This window comes from Pollachius pollachius (genome assembly GCF_949987615.1).
Source record: "Pollachius pollachius genome assembly, chromosome: 1".
Lineage (NCBI taxonomy): Eukaryota > Metazoa > Chordata > Actinopteri > Gadiformes > Gadidae > Pollachius > Pollachius pollachius.
This window is the reverse complement of record NC_136934.1, coordinates 40190457-40210455: the sequence shown is the minus strand read 5'-3', so window position 1 is coordinate 40210455 and position 19999 is coordinate 40190457. Positions and strand designations below refer to the sequence as shown.

Below are 19999 nucleotides of genomic sequence, written 5' to 3'. Positions count from 1 at the left end.
AGTGTATTTCCTATCCGATGCTCCCGGGCGGAGCAATGGTTTTATTCTCCCCCCTCGGCTTGAAGAGCAGCACGCCAGGAGCCACTGCCAGGGTGCGTGGGCTGGACGGTTAGGACTCTGGGTATCAGGCATCTAGGGGGCTCGGTGAACAACACACCAGCGAGAAAACAACACCGGCCTCGCTGGCTCCAGCAGCCAGTTTGGAGCCAATACACAATACTCTGCTCATGCGGGGGCCCTGTGGAAAGAGACGGAGGAGGGGTGAGAGTTGATTTGTTGGTTAGTGACAACCGTTCGCCCCTTTACTACCCTGTGTAGAAATCATATACATTTGGACTATTAGCAAGGGTAGTAGTTCATCATTCTCATGGGCTCGGTTAAGGGTCTCCACTCGTTTCAATGTTGATCTTTTCCCTGAAAAAATTGTCAAAGCTCTTTGAGCCCCATTAAAAAAAGACAAGCTGATATTATTTTAGTATTTTATTATGTGTAGCCCTTTTCTTTTACAGCACATTTCAAACAGGCTGTACATTCCTACATCTGACAGCCTATCCTAAGCCTCCTGATGGACAAGAGAACGCTTCCATGAACAGAGAGGGAAGCACTAACAAGGAGAAGGAATGCTGACATGAGTGTGGGGGAGGAAGTCAGAAGTGCAGACAACTTCATTCAATGCGAGACCGAGAATACCTCACACATATAAAGAAAATATGCATGAAGATATGCTACAGAGACAAATTGGGATGTGGGGGTACAGTACATTAAGGCAAAGAGGATAGCCAGCCAAAATATTACACTACAGAATCAATACCGTTAATGGGGACAAACAAGAGACAAACAAATATTTATATTTACTCTGATTTTAAATCTTGCTGTCAACACAAGTTTAATTTCAGTACTTGTTTGCATGCTTGTACTTGTTTGCATGGTTGATGTGGAGACACTACCCATGTAAAAGGGACCTATTAACTTCCGATTTTTATTACCACTACAAGAATTCATGAGGTTCAAACTCCTGAAGACCGGATAAGGCTGGAAAATCATTCAGGATGAGATAAAAAAAAGAATGTTCAGATGCTCTGATTGTGATAACCTGTGTGTAGAGTTAGCAGATGTATGAACAAATCTGATCTGGCACAGCTTGAAAGTCCTTGGAGTGATGGGAGAGTTGGTCGCAACATGTGGTTCTTGAGCATTCATAATAAGAGGAGGGATTGCTCGTATCAAGACAGGGTTCATGCGTTTCATTCATGAATCAATTTAAATGAAGGCATAATTACTAAGTGTCCTTCAAATGTTCATTTCATGTTTATTATTTAATAAGGTTGTCCATCTTTAATTTACTGGTAAAAATGCTGGCCACATCCTCCTAATTGTTTTCCAAAAAGGTTGCAATCTAATAATATGCACTATAAATCATTAGAGCTGAGGGGGAATTGGTATCTGTGGCTAGCTTGAGTTGATGTCAGCTGTACACTAAATCTTTCCTGCAGATACTTTGAATGGGTTCAAAATACTTATTTTCTGACAACTGAGCAATAACATGGGTGGCTGCCATACTGTCATGGTATTTGGAAAAGAAGAGAAAATTCAAATGTTCTTCCATTGATATTGTATGTTGGACCAGCTGTGTTTGAGTGCAACACACATACACCAGAGAACAGAGGTCTTACTTCTCAGATCAGACCACTCTAATCGCTGGCTCGTGGGTATAAAGGACGTTTTGTGTGTGAGACACCCTCTTTCTGGTTAACCTGACTACAGAACGCTTTCATCTGTCCCTCGCAGACTAAACACTCAAATGTCAGGCTCCAAGGAAAAAGTTCAAGTGTCATTACGCGTTAAAAGATGCCTGATTCACTGATCCTGATGGGCCGAGGCAGGGTTACAAGGAAAATTGAATCTGTGAAAGAAATACATTCATATCGTCATGCGATTAGTGGACATGGGTATTGCTTTTAATTGGTTTAGGGGCTAATGGGTTTACACAGTGAAAAATACTTACTTAAGTAATTTTGACTTCATTGCACAAATTATGTTGTGTGTCAATGTCTGTTCTGAGCATAAATGGGGACTCTATTCCCTTGGAGGCATTGGTTAGTACACCATTGTGATGCATGGTACTGAATAGGTTATAACTTATACATTGTGGCTGGTCACAGCCTCTGAGTGGTTGCATCTTGAATCAATTTGAGTGTCATTATTATAGCTGCAGGATAGATTGGTGGGGTAGAGGATTTGACCGGCTTCTGAAAGGTGCTGGGTTTGATTCTCAATGGCCCAAGTCTAATGCCCGCATTCATATCCTTCGGGAAGATGCCTAACCTCTAGTTGCTTGCCAACCAAGTTCCCAAGACAACCAGATACAAGTATAGGCTAGCTAGAGAAATCAGGGTAGCCTGGGACAGGCTATTTGAACACAGTTGCTTAGCGGCACAGATCCAAATTCACATCTAATTGTTTTTTTCATTCTTAATTTATAAATTATATTATTTATTTCCATCGTGCCTTTGTATCGCTTAACGGCAGTGCTACAGATCAGTTGCTGGTAATGGCATCTATCAGGTAAAATAAAAAAAACAAAAGAAAAACATGATTTTGCCTTCTCAGCCATGCAGACGATTTAGCCTTCTATTGAGGAGATTCAGGTCATTGTAAACATCTATTGATAGCCATGCAGATCATCTAACCTTCTGTTGGTGAGGTGCAGGCCATTATTAATATCTAACAAAAGGCAGATCACTACCAAAGTGCGTGGGCACTTTGGTAGTGGCGTGTAGAGTCAAGTGTGGCCTTGCTGATAATAGGCTTAACAAAAGGGTTGTTAATGCAGAGTAATCAGGCTCAAGCCTACATGGAGGCAAGTGTCTGAGATAAGCACTTCATCATGATTACGGAGGACCTGTTTAAAGTACCACGCAGCTCCTCACTCCGTATCGATAAACATGAAAAGGTCAATGAATTTAAACAGCTGGATTACACTTAACAATCCGAAATAGACATTCTAAGACACATTTCCAGATTTAAAAGTAACTTGCTGTCTATATGACTGATTGAAAACCAAATCTGATTGATCTCATAATCAGTAAAAACAATTGAAAACAAAAAAAAAATTCAATGTACTACTATGAAGTATGCAGCTGTTAGCAGGGAAAATTTAATCTGAAATTTGTTATGTGGAAGTATTTGGTATGAGGGACTAGTACATTTTGTCATGCCGGGCTTTGGAAATATGTTGAATAAAGTATTGTTTCCCAACCAAGAAAATTGGTGGAAAAACTCCCCCAGTCACTTGCAGTTTCTGGCTTTGTGTTTAATTTGTGCTTCAACAGTTTAATGTTGTCCCTGCCGATGTTGTTTAAAATACAACATCAAAGTGGCTCTTTACAAATGTGCCTGTTGCTCTCCATTCCCTCTGAGGTCTTGCTTCCATGACAACTTTACAGAGAACGGTGGTGGTAGTGGTAGAGGGAAGGTTAGAAGCCATGGTTGTTATGAGAAGTTTGAACTATGTAGTGAGGATAATGGGAGCTGAAAGACAGAGTCACACAGTCCAACTGTCCATAGATTTACTGGACTGGCTAGGCTTTTTCCGGTTACATTTTTATCCTAATACCAATACTTAGCATTGGCCTCATGACAGAAAGTAAATTCCGCCACAGGTCTGCAAAAACGCTGCTGTGACTAGCCTCCACTGTCATGGAGATGATTTCACAGTCTGCTCAGGAGCGGTTAATGTTTTATGTTTGGGTCTGTGGTTGTATGATTGTGTGTCGTTTAGCCTGTCTGTGTGGACTGAAGATAGCCAAGATCTGAACTCATTGCTCTTATTTATAAACTGCGAAGTGACACAACCAAACCTCTGCGGGGCCCTCCTTACTACTGATAACACTGGGGCCACCAGATAAAACCACTATAATCGGCCCCTAGATAAACACCTTTGGATAAGTGCAGAGATATGACAATATTTCTGTAATCATTAACTAATAAGATATATTTGATGTCCATGCTTAGCCCTTGGCATATTCTTACCTCCTTCCAGGTAGCATTGATCTCCGTCCAATGGCTTGCACAAAGGAGGTTGAAAACCAAATTTCTTGGTTTTGACGTTCAATCCTAACTGGAATTGTATTATATCAAGAGCAACCAATTCAATTTGTGGACCTTTCTGAAACACTACAAACAATTAAGACATTTATCAAATGCTAAGGTCATTCTAAGACTCAATACCCCACACTCACCACAATTCACACACACTATGGAGAGAGAGCAATACTGTTTACATGAGACCTTCCCAGCAACACTAACTCTGACGTTGGTTTACAATGCTCTTTTATTGGGACAGTGTCAACAATGCCGTTGTTTATTTGATCAAAGCCTATTTAATGCATTTCTCGTCAGTCAATCCATAGTTGGTTTCATGGCTGGCAGTGTTGTTGGAAATCTGTTTCAGCGGGCCTGGAGACAGGCCATCTCCCTGCACCCTGGGTGACATGTCTATGTAAGTTCCTGTGCAGGTTTTATGACAGGATTTAAAGTTTTCTCAATGTTAACACGCCAATGACTCGTACTTGATGGTGGAAAACCACAACAGCCTAAATGTTGTTTCAAATGGTCTATAAATTGAACAGGTTAACATGACCTCACCTCCCAAGGTCCCTATAAACTATGGGAACACACAGTGAACTGAGTAAGTCCCTGGATCAGACCTGTGTTATAATTAGAACCTCCTCGATGTTTAACAGCGCACAAACTGCTTTTACATTTGTTCTCAAGATTTAAGGTCATTCTAAACTGCTCCTTGGCAAATCTCTGGTATTTCTTAAGGATAAAAAACACGGGGGAGGGGAATAGAAGTTCTTAAAAAAATAATTATATTAAGCTTAGTCTGATCTCTTTTTCAGTTAGCCAAGGATGCTAAGCAGGTGAAAGGTCAGGTTTTATGAAGTTGTTAAGTATACTGTTTAATAGACACTGAGAAAATGAAGAATGATTGAGTCCACAGGCATCGATTCTGTGGACTTGGGGTTGAATATGACCACCCATGATGATATATTAGTCAGTGCACATTCTTCTGAGTGAAATACATTGTACGGATTTCAATTCCACAATTTATCATTTGGGTCGTTTGCATGAGGTAGCTGTGACATAAAATTGACACCAGTGATGCGTATTTTGCAATGTTAATTGGCTCCGTATTGCTATAATATATTTAATATAATATATTTATGAATACAGCAAATATATGCATTCTGACTTTATGATGATCACGTCATCCATAATGCATACTATTTGTTTTCCTAATATTCTGGTTTCTGTTTACAGTCAGTGACATACCCCAACTGATTATCCTAGATTGATTATATTGATGTGATACTATATCAATGAGTTTAAAGTCCTTATACTCAATCTTAGATTCCATTGCTTTAACTGAATGGTATAGCCTAGCTATACCTAATGTCATAGCACTCAATTTGTTAATCAGTTAGCCGGAGTATGGAATTTTTAAAAATAATTCTTGAATGGAAAATGAAGCATGAATGAGTCATTATCGATGTGTGTATTTTGCCGAATGTTCAAAAAGAAAAATTCAATTTTACCCTTCTGTTTTACATCAGACCTAGCAGCATCTTCCATACAATCTTCCCAGACAACCGCAAATCATTAAATCCGCATTCATAACGTGAGCTACTGAGACTATTTAGCCACAAACCATTGTTTCTGTAAAATTATTATTTGAAATTCATTTGATGGAAAACAGCTTTCCGTCGTCTTTCTGATATGAGCGACTAATTTATTTTATTTTTTTACAGCCAATAGCATTTTTTTCCTATTCCTGCCCTTTACCGGCCCATCACCACCACGGTTGCTAACATTAAACAACCTTCACCAATAAACCTTTCTGCAGTCAGTCCTGGCACAACGGCTGGCACGCAAAGTCCCTGAATAAACCCCTCTTCTAGGAATGTGACATTAAATGTGACTCAGCAGCCCACACAAAAACCTAATTTTGCCTAACTCTGTGTGTGTGTGTGTGTGTGTGTGTGTGTGTGGGGGGGGGGGGGGGGGGGGGGGGGGGGGGAGAGAAGAAGGAGCAAGTGAATGGAAAACTCAACACGGCTGATTCTCATCTAGTAGTTCCTCAGGTTCAGCCAGGCTTAATTTCTTCAACAGGAATCTCTCAGGCAATGGGGATTTTTCCTTGTTTTAAGTAAGGTTTGCCCAGAAAGCAAGTGGACATCCACATGCAGTCCTGGATGCCTCTATTTCCTGTCTCAATTCTCTATTGTCTTCCTCTGAATTGAAGTAGAGGAGGAACCCCAATGCATTGCATTCTCTAAGTGCATTGGTTTGTATCCTTGAAAGGACCCATATTTTACCCCAAGGTGTGTGATAAGCTGCTACAGCCAGTGCCCACCCTGATTATATGATGGTAGATCAGCCTACCAGTGAACTGTTACAACTTGAAGGCTGATCTATCCATCATACGTCTGTTCACTCCCATTTGTGATGCAATGGGATTGTTACATTTGCATTTAATTTTTACTGCACATTGTTTACTCAGTATTCTGATGTGGAAACAGCTGTGGGTCCTTCTGCGCTCACAGATTTGGAAATAAATAAATGTGGTTTATTTTCTCCTATATTTTGTTTCCCACTTTCCATTAGGCCCCCATCCCCTCTGTGACCTTTTCTTGATTTTGCTGCAGTACAGTTGCATTGTAATTAGCTATTTTTAAACTCTTAAATAGCATTTGATTGGGTGTCTCCACTTTGAGCTCTGTTATGAGGACTGCCCGTTCTGTCTCTCTCTCTCACCCACGTTGGGTTCACTTTAACAATCTAACTTAGTTTTACTTACTTTAGGCATAGTGTACCCTGAATGTGTTGCAACAGCTGCACTATTATATCTCCACTGGTCTGTAAAAGAAATGGCCTGGAAGCCAAACCTCCTGGATCTGTCTCGGAAGAGGTGCAAAGAGCATTGGGGTGTTGCTTATTAGTTTTACCTCCAGTTTGTAAAATCTTAGCGGGGTGATAGCGGAAGCCCATAATAGCAGCATCCCGCCCTTTAACTTGTCTCGATTGGCAACCAGAGCAACGATTTACAGGCCTCTTTCTTTCCGTCTTTAGCTATGCACACAGCCCTTCAGGGGGAGAGTTGGTCTGCGTTGGCATATTAGGCAGACTTTAACTGTGCTCTGCTGAGGCCATTATATTATTAAGTTGCACTCAGGCGCTGGGGAGAAATGTGAGTCCCCTAACCTCACGTCTGAAATACCGTGCCGTCAGACCTTCTGCGCGGCCAGTCAGCCACCGCATCCGGCCCAAGAGGAGATTCTTTGCAGTGTGTGTGTGTGTGTGTGTGTGTGTGTGTGTGTGTGTGTGTGTGTGTGTGTGTGTGTGTGTGTGTGTGTGTGTGTGTGGTGTGACGGGTGGGTAATGTGTTTAGATGGTTTGCTGGATCTCTGTATTGGAAAAAATATCAAATATAGTTAGTAAGTTTAAATCGAGGACAGTGGGACATACATATATAGAGTTCTCTTATTATAGTTGGTTATAGCGTGATGTGAGGGCTTTCATTGAAAATAATGGTTTTGAACGTATAGAACGTTGTATGTCGACGGGACGGTGCACACTTTGCACCCTTTGTTTCTCTGAAGATGCTTGGTGAATGCTACCACTTCATGTTCCATCAAACAGAAGTGTCTTAAGAAAAGTTCACTTTTCATCAGTGGCCAATGGTACCTTAGCACAATATGTCAGTAGTGTGAGTTGTTCTTCTTTGGAGATGCTCTGTAAGATAAGTCTCTTTCAGAGAGGTGCACCACCATCGTCACTGACCTAGATCTGATACCAATTTGCAGAATGTGTTATAGTTTAAGATACGTTTTCTCGGAACTGTCTGAAATTTATTTTCTCTCCTCTCTTCCTTCTGGTGTGTTCAATTGTCAAATGGCCTAGCTGTAATGAAATGTTATTTCAGACTGCTCTGGGAATCCACTGTGTTAATGTTGGAGTAAAGCTCCTACAAAGTCAAAGAGCTCAACATGGAAAATGACCTATCACATCTCCTTTTTAGTAAACTTTTTTGGACAAAAGTTGGTGATTTCTCGGATTACATTTGTGCTTTTTCCAATTACAGTATGAAGCCTCAGACTGAACCAAAATCAAAAGAACTGTGCAGTTTAATTGTTTATTGTTTCTGTGGTGACAGCATTGGAACATTCTTTTCCATTCTTTTGCTGTGTGTACAGAAATCTGAATTGCATGTCAGAGCCTGTTAACCCTCTCACTCACTCAAAAACATACTTTTTTCCAGCTCAAACTCAAACAGGATCCATGACATTGTCCAAGCATATTATTGGCCAAAGCAATGACAGCAGCATCGGCTAGGATCAAAGTCAGGGTGCTACATGTCTCTATCTACACTATTGGTGTGGAGTTACATCATGTTACCCGTCCAACAGACGCAGGGCTGTGAGTGCTTTCTCTGGGCGACCTGGCTGGATGTCCAGTATTAGGACATTGACGGGCAGTTTCTAGCTTAATGGAAATAATTAGTGTGGCGGAAACAGCTGTTGGGGAAAGATGACTGTGTGGGGCAGGTGGCTGTTGGTTGCTGGAGAGGTCCCGGTTTATTCTGGACGTGGGAAGTTACTCTCTCACGACTTCAAATTAGATTGAAAATTAAAGTATCACCCAGAATGTTCTGTGGGAAATATCTGCTTTCACAATTTATAGTTGTGGGCTTGGATTGAATTGTGTGAATTCCTGAAACAGGGAACAGCCTTACAAAATTGTTTTCTATACTGGCTCCCATGTTGCCAGTGCTCACCAATTTGATGTGTAATGTTTTTTTCACTGTAGGGTTCCATTTCACAACTATTCCCTCTGTTAATGGGCAGAAAACAGGCCAATTTGTTTTTCAGAGATACACATTTTTCTAAATCTGTCCATTATGCTGCATTATGACGGACAGCCAACAGACAACACTGCAGCACCTTTGGGGATCTGTCAAAATATCTTCCCTGAGGGGTTTCTTAATCTCATTTACCCAGATTTACGACACTTTGTTGCAGATTTTTCTACAGTCCCCCCGTCACCGTTTGGGTAATCTGTGCCCATTCTGTCAGCCAACGTCATTTGTGATCTTGCATCTTGCAAACAGGGCCTGAGAGGTTTCCATGCCCGGCGGGGTGTGAGACTGTGTTGTGGGTTGAGGGCCACTCCTCCCCCCGCCATAGACATGGGTCAGCACTCGGGGCCCAAGTGTCTTTGTTTGGCCAGGGAGCAGTTCTAGGGTCTCGGTACTGGGTGTTGCTCTGGCCCCTGGCTGGATGCTACATGGCTTTGCAAGGTTGCCAGCATTCCCACGTTTGAGCACTCACACAGTTGCCACTGCTTCCCCAACAGAGGGCTTAGATCTTTAAAGGACACTCTTAACATACTCACACCACAGGGTAATCTGGCAAGAATATCGGGAGAACCATTAAGAAATCAGGGCTTTGCTGGCCGGAATTGACCAAATCTGGCTAATTATCCTGTAGTGTGAACCCAGCATAAGAAAGAGCCCTGATGTTTTTCAGACTTTATACAATGATTTATTGTTCAAGCTTGTCCAGTATAGAGGACAGAGTAGCCACAGTAATGATGCATTCACAGATACATGTATTTAAGGATCTTCCCTGCTGGCATGATATACACAGACCAGATGATTACAATATTAGACATTGTTAACAGTGTGTGTCTATATGCACTTTAGGGTTTATCATGACGCAAACAACACTGGAATGTGTCACTGACATGCCAAACCCCCTCCTCCCATCCTCTTATCGTCTCTGCTCTGCCTCCCCATTTTCCTCTGGGCTGTCAAGGGTAAAAAGATAAATGGTTCCCCCGATGGCAGTTCTCCTGATGGCCCCAATAAATGTTGCTTCGCAAGGAGTAGCAACGAGTAAAAATGATGCTTCTTGTATATTTTGGCATGATGAATAGAGGGATTACAAGATCTGCTTTGATCTTCCTCAAAGAGACATTTCCTGACCATCAGGTTGTTGGGTCACCAGCCGATCCTTCAGCTCCAGCACCTCCATTTCCATCAGAGTCACTCATAACCCTGTAATTGATTGCTTTTTGCTTTTTTTGGGGTAAACAACTCTAAAATGTGAAGCCCTCTGGACGATCTGGGTACACATCCTGTGTGTGGATAAGATCAAGAAAGGCTGCCCTAACTCATCAAATAATTAATTGTTTTTCTGGTTCTCAGGCCTATTCAATTCCTTCAATTCAATAAATTATTCTCATTCAGGCATCTAAAAGTGTACCTTGAGCATTGACAAGTGGAATACTCATTTCCGAAGTGTTTAATGTCTATTTTTCGCATTTGACGGAAAAAGCCTAATCTCAGGCGACTCTATTTTTCCCGTTGTATTTATATATTCCTTCTACATACCAGCCACTTTTCAAATGTCTCAGGCTGTGAATGTATTTGAAGTTTCCTCTCTATTTTTTCACCACTGGCATAGCCCGCGAATGGCTCAGTAGATGCACTTTAAAAGCTGTTACTTGTACAAAGTTGCTGTTTATGTTGTCGACATGTCGCCATGGGGCCCAGTCACCAGATGGGTTTGGTGGGTAGTGTCAGACCTCCCACTCATGCTTCCCTCTTACATCCTACAGTTAAGGGCACCTCCACCTGTTATGGAGTATTTGGGGGACACTCATTGATTCTCATAGGTAGGCCTTATGTCCAGCCTTAATGTCCAAAATGCACGCCCCACTGTTATTTCCATTGCTTTTGTTGATTGAGAAAAGGGGCGATGCAGAAAGGTAAAATACAAGTAAACAAACTTCAAAGTATTCAATGAAAGCCTTTGAATGTTTGATTCAGGGTGGGTTTTGTGAAAATATTAGGTTTGTGTTTAATAAAATTGGTGACCCTTCACCCAAGCGCTCTTGGTTTTGTTTCCATAGGGGCCTGTTCATCACTATTCATGACCGCGGCCACATCGCCAACGTGCTCCAGAGCTGGCCAGAGAAAGACATCCGGGTAAGCAAACCTCACTGCTTGCACGTTAACAGCCGCAGCTCGACTGGGTCTCAACTCGCTCACGTTCCAGCCAATGACCCAAGACATAGCTACAGCAACAACATGGTACGGGCCTTATTCACCTAGCGGCCATCTTGGTTCTAACCCATAGCTGGGTGGGGGGGGAACTGAATATGGATGATGGGACCGAAATGCCTCTGGGCGCAATTGGATAGACTAACAACCAATCAGAGCAGCGAAACGTGTGACACATGTCTTGAGCCATATTGGTAGTTCATGAAAATGCCTCAATGTCGCTCCGATTGGAGTTCTCCTCCGTCATATTATCAACCCGCCCCATATTAAATAAATGGTTGTAATCAGCCCGATTTGAACCAGGTCTGCTGGAAATCTGTCTGATCAGGAGGGCAGCCAGACGCTTATGGCAGAGCAACTCAAACATTCATCTGGCATTGATGTTAGGTAAGACCCTTATGCACCAGGAGTCGGGCGTTCCACAGAGCTGTCTGTATTATCAGTATGTATAGGTATTAACCCTATGATGAGTCACGAAGGTGTACATTTTTTCATGGCATGCAGCTGAGCCTCGCTGCGGGTACACCTGACATGCCGGGCATACCTGCAGCGTGAGCCACCTGCTAACTGCTGTCAACAGGTAGGCATTTACCCCGGCGCTGTCTCGGTGCTCCCCGCTCCCCACTTAATCTGGAAATAAAGTCTTATCAGAGACTCAGGCTAATATGACCTACACACAATGGCATTTCAACCCCAGACCTAAACAGGAGGGCGAAAGACAGGGTGAACAGGGTCAGATGTTGTTGCGGAATACGGTCATTGTGGGTCGCTTCATTGTAATTATCGACATGCAAGTGTTGCATTATTGCCTTATTATATTATTATTCCATTTAGAATTCTGACTCAGCCTAATGTGCTTTTAGTGGAAACAATAAAAAACAAACCAATGGAATCTGAACAGATGTTGAAATTTCCACGCTAATGATCTAGTTAAAAAAAGGTTGGCCGCGTCATCATCTGCGTCACTAATCACAGGAATAAGCCTGCTGGCGTTGAGGTGGAACGCTAAGAACCAATGCCGTCTGCTAACGATATGAAGTGTGGCACAATTGATTGCTTTTACGCACTGAAAACCCTCAGAGGAACAACATCTCGGCTGTTATTGTGAATACATCGCCGGGAGAGAGGAAAGCGTCTAGGTGCCAGCACCCTCCTGAAGAGACAGAAAATGTGCTCCCAGGTTTGGCAGCAGTGTAAGGGTGCCAAAAAAGCGAGATGCTTTCCCAAGCGGATGGAATACAGAAGCACATGTTTACAGTTTTAGCACCACATTGAGTAGGCCATTGTGGGCGAAGCGTCCCATCTGTTGTGTTCTGTTGAGTATACATTCAATCAGTATGCAAAACAAACCGTTGTTGATGAAAGAGAGAACAGTGATATTGACGGATGGGATTGTTCACAGGCCGTGTGCGTGACGGACGGAGAAAGGATTCTGGGGCTGGGGGACCTGGGCTGCTACGGCATGGGCATCCCGGTGGGGAAGCTGGCCCTCTACACGGCCTGCGGGGGCATGCCACCCATGCAGTGCCTGCCGGTCATGCTGGACGTGGGCACAGACAACGAGGTAGGCACGAGTACCGCACCAGTAGCCTTTTGGGGGAGATCTATTGAACATTTCTTAAACCAGAAAGTATCCTTAGAGACTTTAAAATAAAGAGGATAAACCCCCCCAAAAAGAGAAATTAGAAATTCTTTGCAGGGAAGACACTTTCAGATGCCGAAATGCCCAGTGATCCTGCCTATACAGGTGTGGCAGGTCAGTCAAAACTGGTAGGTTATTTAATGCTTTGCCCATTTTACACACAGCCAAATTTCAGGCTGTGTGTATCCTGTTGCCTAAAAAAGGTACCTCCACACTTCAATTACTGTATTTCTAGAAGCAAAAATGAAACACGTGCCACAAAATATATTATAATATAAGTAGTGCAGAGAATTTCAAATGAAACAAAAAGAAATTGGCACCTTTTAATAATAATTATAATAATACATTTAATTTAACATAGAAATCGGATTAAACGTAATCAAATATTACACAAGGAGACGAGCAGACGAACAAGAGGGGGGGTCACTGGCAGTAGGAAAGGTTGAAGAGGGGAGTTTTGAGAAGAGTTTAGATCCTGCAAACTTATCAGGAGTAACGCAACGCATTCCATTTACATTCTGCAAACATTTCAACAGCAGTGGGGAGGTAGTGCAACCTGCCAGATCGGATTGCATTTCTCAGTCTTTTGACCACTGCCAGCTAAATTTCTATTGTTTCCCTATTGCTTCTACTTAATATCTATTGGGTGTCTGTTGTGTATACTAAATATCTATCTATTAATAGCTGCACAGCTTTTGTGTCACACACACACACACACACTGCCACAGATACAATGTGTGTGGGGAATATGGGGACTAGTAATATACGGTATATTGTGCTCCTCAATGTCATCCCAGCTCTGGCCTAGGGTGTGGTGGAAATCCCCAAATAAATGTCGCTGAGGCACCGGCTCTTTGCAGCGTGTCGGCGGTCTGTTTTCCTAAACAACCTCTCCTGTTGTCAGATGACCTAACAGAGGGGCTAGTAGTCCAAGGGGCCGTCTGGTGCCCATGACCAGGGGTGGAGAGCAGAGATGCAGACGGGAGTATGGAGATATTTTGCAGACCGAGAGAGAGTGTATGTGTGTGTGTGTGTGTGTGTGTGTGTGTGTGTGTGTGTGTGTGTGCGGCTGTGTGGCTGTGTGTGTCTGTGTATGCATGAGAGGCATCATCAAACCTCTTCAATCCCGTCCATCTTCAACAAAAACACAAAGTATTATTCAATTATATCAAGGCCCATAAAAAGTATAGCATGTCTACGTTGTTCCAGCTGGTAGAACTGGATCTGGTGTTATGATTCACACAGTTCAGTCCTGCCGCCAGGTCCTCCTCCTTATCCCCTATTTTACTTCATGCTTTGTATTCTCTGTATGTATTTCATCAATGGTCTGCAGGCTTCATTGTGAGTCTTTAGCATCGTTTCACATTCTGGTTGAGTGTGCCTTCCAAAGCACCGTGCAGGGTTAGATGGAGAACAGGCAGATGTTGCTGGCAGTGTGAGTGCCTAAAAGAAACCAAAAGTAAAAGGGGCAGAATAACAAAATCACAACTGACAATAGACCTTAAACAGACCCATAATGAATGTAAACCCCACAACAGTGGTGCATTACTGCGTGACAGACAGAATTAAACCAGTGTTCAGTAAATGTGTTTTGTTCTATTGTGGATAAAGTTGAATATTGAACTTAAAAGCCAATTATATGCTCTAGTTTTGTGTAAAGTGCTCGGTAAACAAGGCCCAGGGGTTTCACCGTGAGCAGAAGTATTTTTTTAATGACACCCAACAGACAGCTTCCCTCCTTTATTACTTACAGTACTTCAACATTTTGATGATATGATATGATGATAGAGTCACTACCGGTAAGGGGTTGACTTCAAGCCCCAGCAGGACTAAAGCTACATGTTATCTGTGGAATCATCATTAGCCTGCTAAGTTTAAACCGTATAAAGTTCCTTTTCGTTCTCTTTGGCGACAACTTTGGCGATTAGCAGTTATTGTTCAGATAGTTTCCAATGGAGTTGCCACAGACAGCCAGTTGGTAACCTTCATAATACTGCAAAAACAAAGGCGTTCATGCGTGGGCCATAGGCTCAATCACCATTGCGTTACCTCACCCAGCGATAGACAGTGACTAAGCAGACATTTATTCACATGGAAATCTTTACTATTTCCATATAAAGATTACTATTTTAATGTTCAGACATAAAATACATGGAATGTGTGTTTATATTTTATATATAGAACATATAATATAAATATTTCTAAAAATAATTGTGTGTGCGTGTGTATGGGTAACTGAGTGTCTAATGGCTATTTGGCATCCAACTGTAAGATGGATTTTACCGTAACTCTGTTTTCCGGGCCTCTTTCACTGGTCCATTATTCTGAGGAGATGACAGGGTGAATGAGTTGTAATTGGCTGAATAGAGCGGCTGTGTGTTTTCAAACCATGTGGTGTTCCTCTGGAACGGCTTCACATTGAGATCCCCTGGCCGGCTGTTGTTGTTCGCTGCCGGGACCTTGCTGTGCTAGCAAGCATTCTCGGGGGCATGACCCAGGTACATGGGGGCCAGGCACTGGGGGCCAGAGACAGATTGGTAATTATGAACAATGATGGTTATTACAGGATTAAATCTGTCCTTGGCGAGAGAGAGAGAGAGAGAGAGAGAGAGAGAGAGAGAGAGAGAGAGAGAGAGAGAGAGAGAGAGAGAGAGAGAGAGAGAGAGAGAGAGAGAGAGAGAGAGAGAGAGCAACAACAACAAGAACGACTTGTGACTAATGGGGAAATCTTGCATAAGGAGAAATCAGGGAACTGCCAGCAGACTTCAGGAAGCCATTGTTTTTTAACTGTTGGCACTGTATGTTTTTTGTTATATTCTCTTCACACAGTGAGCTGGATGAAAATAAACATGAGCTGGGTCTAGACATTTCAGAAGAGTTGTATGTCCAACAGGATCTCTGAATGTGTTCAAACGTGGAAATGTGGTTTTCTAAGCCATTACTGAAATCCATTTCATCATAAAATAAATAATTGCTGCTAGAACGCCAGATCTTCTGTCCTTTTTATTCAGTTTTTCAAAGGAAGCAATTTGTTGTTATCTGAAGGCGACAAGCAAGTGGGCGGCTATAAAATGCATAATTCTTCTGTGGATTGAATTGACTAACCCTGCCCAGCCCGCCTCTATTCCATTTCTAACTTTTGTCTACCATTACTTTTAATCAAACATTTTTTTCAACCTGCGGTGATGGCTTTTGCATCAAATAATGCCAAATGTTCCAGGTCTCAAATGGATTTGCTCTCAAAAACAATTTGGCTTGATGTGGCAAAAAATCCTAGTGACAGTGAAAACGCATCATTGTCCAGTTTCAACACAACAAGCTTATTGGTGGAAACCAAGCGAATGCCACTAACGTGTAATCCATCTAATGACCTATCGGTGGCTCACTGTCGTGTAATTAATCTAAAGGCCTATAGGTGTCTCACTGTAGATACTAACGTATAGTTGTCTCGCTGTATATACTAACGTGCAGTTCATCTAATGGCCTATAGGTGGCTTGCTGTGGTTGGCTGCAAAAATACCATTCAACTGGAAAATTGTGACTCAAAGCTGTCAACAGGACCTTTCCAAAATATAACGAAGAAAGTAAAAAGTTAACTTTCTTCTTTCTTCATTCGGTTAGAATCTCATTGGCTAGTTCATCTCCAACTTATCTATTTTGAAAAGGTCCCGTTGTCAGCTTTAAGTCATTAAAAAGATAAGTAGTAATGAGTTTTGAACGTAGACCACTGTGAGGCAGCCATTAAATTCCAGCCCTCATTGAGCCAAAAATGCACTGGTTTCACTCCTGGTTGCAATTAATATCAAGCAATGGTGTCCCCCACAATGTGTAATTTAAGGCTTCGTAACGATTGTCTGTGAACCAATGAGCGACGTCACAGACGCTACGTCCATATTTTTCACAGTCTATGGGAAAAAAAACTGGTTGGATTTGGTGTCGTAACCTTCTGAAGTAATTATTTAATAAATCTAATCTAACATTTCATTTGAAATTGGAAACATAAGTATGAGCTGAACCCCCTGATGGGGATGGACAGGGTGCACTCACACGCACGCACACGCTAACACACACACACACACACACACACACACACACACACACACACACACACACACACACACACACACACACACACACACACACACACAAAAGCACCCACTGAAATAAGAGCCTGATGATATCATCCGGGACAATGTGCTTGTTGTGTGAGTGCTGCTGGGTGGGCCTGCCCGAGTCCAGAGCACTGTGACACTCACCTTTACATTGGAGCTCCCGGGTCCTCATTCAAACCTCTCCATCAAACATATTTCCATTCCAAAGTTCCCAGCACCAAATTCACCCTTTGTGTTGAACTAGTAACCAATCAATGTGATTCAACAAAACATGAACGACCATATACGAAAACGAATACCTCTCTAGCCATTCAACGTTCTATTCACTATTCACCACTCTAGCCCCCCTTTCACCACTCTAGCCCCTATTCACCACTATAGCCCCTTCTCACCACTCTAGCAAGTATTCGCCACTCTAGCCCCAGTCCACCACTCTAGCCCCAGTCCACCACTCTAGCCCCTATTCCCCACTCTAGCCCCTATTAGCCACTATTCAATGTTCTAGACACCATTCACCGTTCTAGACACTATAAGTTACTAATCCCCGTTCTAGACACTATTAGCCACTATTCATCACTCTAGACACAAGGCACTTTATAGAATTGAATAAACCTAATAAAAAAGTTTTGGGTATTATAGGGACTACTTTTGGAAACCAGATCGCATAGTCTTCATATGTTTAGGGAATAGGAGGTACACACACACACACACACACACACACACACACACACACACACACACACACACACACCCTATAGTAAGATGGCATAGTAGAATGGAGAGAGAGAGAGAGAGAGAGAGACAGAGACAGAGAAACAGAAAGCGAAAGAGGGAGGGTAGGAGACAGATACCCATCATCTCCAGAGGCACCAGAGGCACGCCATGTTTTCTGTTGTGCTTTCCAGCTGTCAGAAGACATTTCCACACATCCCTCTCTCGCCGGCGTGTGACGTAGCCCGTTCTCAGGGTGAAAAGTATTGCTCCACAGAGGTGGCCGCCTGCGGAGCCACGGCCCCCCCGCCTCGGGTCTTTTGATACGAAGGTTTTCAGTTTCAATCCGCATTCCACAGAGGGACCTATGCCCCTCTTCACCTTTAAACAGGCGGTGTTGATTGCGTTTGGCTTCGGGCGCAGCGAGCACCAAAACAGGCTTATCAGAGAGCCAAGCAATGGCACGCTCACCCCTTTTGCTGATGAGATCACAGAGGGGAAGGGGCCCTGTGTGTGTACAGACCCTCGGGTAGGGGTTGGACAATGCTGTGTGTTTACGTCGACTGTGGGGTGTAAGAAAGAAATCACTGAGACTGTAATGATAGGGTCCCGCTTGGCTCTTACATTCGGAGCGTATTTTGAAACGGTGAGATGTGTTTGGGTCGGCTGTGTGTTCCAGAGCTGACCGCATACCGTACGGAGGGAAACGAAGCTGTCTCGGCTGTCTCAGCTAATTACGGTTCAGTTTTACTAAACACTCTTTTGTCCAAATGTGTCTCTCTTGCTCTCACACTCGCTCTCTCTTTCTATCCATTTCTATCTGTGTCTCTTCCACTGTTTATTTTTTCTCCCTTAAATACACGTCATGCACCCACACACATATACACACACGCATGCGTCTGTACACACCCACACACACACACGTGTGCACACACAAAATACTGACCTAAAAACCATTAACATCTGCTGCCTACCTCTCCTAGGCAGTTTAATACTAAACCTTAGTATTAAAATAAGTTGTCCCCTGCAGTTTCTCCAACTCTTGAATATGAACGTTCTCTTCCTTCTGTTTCCAACTCGGCTGGGGTTTATGTGTATAAGGAGTTTAACCTCCCCCCTCCCAAAATGCAAATGTACAAATGCAAAACTGCGTACCATCTACAACTTCTTGGGACATATTCACTGCACCACATGGGCTTGGTTAGAGGACGTCTATGATGTTGGGGAGCCATGGGGTGGTGAGGTGTTGGACTCGGACAAAAATGCGTACTACCTATTGCATTTTATGTATGAATTCATAACAAAGAGTTATGAATTCATACATAGAGATGGTGAAAAATATGGAATGCCCTTCATGCATGGTATGAGCATGGACCAGTGGAGAACCCACGCACGTCATTAGTTAGAAGTTGTGTGTGCGTGCCGTCCACAACACATGGAAACGAGAGTGGGGCTTCTTTGAAGTGGAAGCAACAGGGGGTGTTCCTCCGAAAGGCCCTTGGGTTAGAGTTGTAGACAGGAATAGAGCTGGGGTCCCAGCATGGATGGGCTCCGAGTCTATTAGCCCTTTTCAGTCAGGCGTTCCTGTCATCTTAAACGGTAATTCTTTAAAGAGTATGTTTATTTTGGCCTCACGTCTGTCTTCTCCTCATCAGCTGAGCCTAAGGAGTAGTGTGCTGAATCTAGCAGCCCAGGGAGTGTTAATCCTCCCCCCTCTTTGGATAGGTGCCAGAGATCCCAGACTAAAGAAAAATATTGGGGTGTGGTCAAAAATAGGTAGAAAAAAGCATGATATGCACAGACTGTAAATTACAGCAAACCACTTTTAATAAGTGGGAAGGATACATGGTAACGATGCTGTTGTAGCCGTCTACGTCTCAGGCGTGGGACAGATGAGCTTTTACTGTTCCCTCCTCGGCGACGCGCCTCCGCCTCACTGATGTGCTGGTAGAATACCAAAACGGGAGGAGCAGCTCATTTCTGCTCCTCTCTCCTCCCACCTCCTCCAAGTAGTTTGTTTCACATGGGTCGCTGCTATCTCTCGTCATCTCTGCCTTTGTCACCTTCCTCTTTTCATGCTCTCACTACACCACTTTGTGTATGTGTGTGTGTGTGTGTGTGTGTGTGTGTGTGTGTGTGTGTGTGTGTGTGTGTGTGTGTGTGTGTGTGTGCGCGTGCGTGCCTGTGTGTTCTGCAGGAGCTGTTGAAGGATCCTCTGTACATCGGGCTGAGACACAAGCGAGTGCGGGGCCAGGCCTACGATGACCTGCTGGACGAGTTCATGAAGGCTGTGACAGACAGGTGGGAGTTGCACTGCACTCCCTCCTCTCCCCTCTTTCTCCCCCCTCCCTCCCTCCTTCCACACACATATTACCTCGTATAACTCCTCTGATGATGTCTGCTGCT

General features: G+C 43.2%; 1 protein-coding gene across 2 annotated transcripts in view; it reads left to right on the top strand.

Moving 5' to 3' along the window:
* Window positions 1-19999, top strand: part of me1 (malic enzyme 1, NADP(+)-dependent, cytosolic) — a 61013-nt gene that overhangs the window by 25547 nt on the left and 15467 nt on the right. For both annotated transcript variants that reach the window (XM_079731944.1, XM_079731943.1), the window contains exons 4-6: window positions 10978-11053; window positions 12531-12692; window positions 19791-19894. In XM_079731944.1, coding sequence (XP_079588070.1) covers window positions 10978-11053; window positions 12531-12692; window positions 19791-19894 — 342 coding nt within the window. The remainder of the gene's footprint in view (window positions 1-10977; window positions 11054-12530; window positions 12693-19790; window positions 19895-19999) is intronic.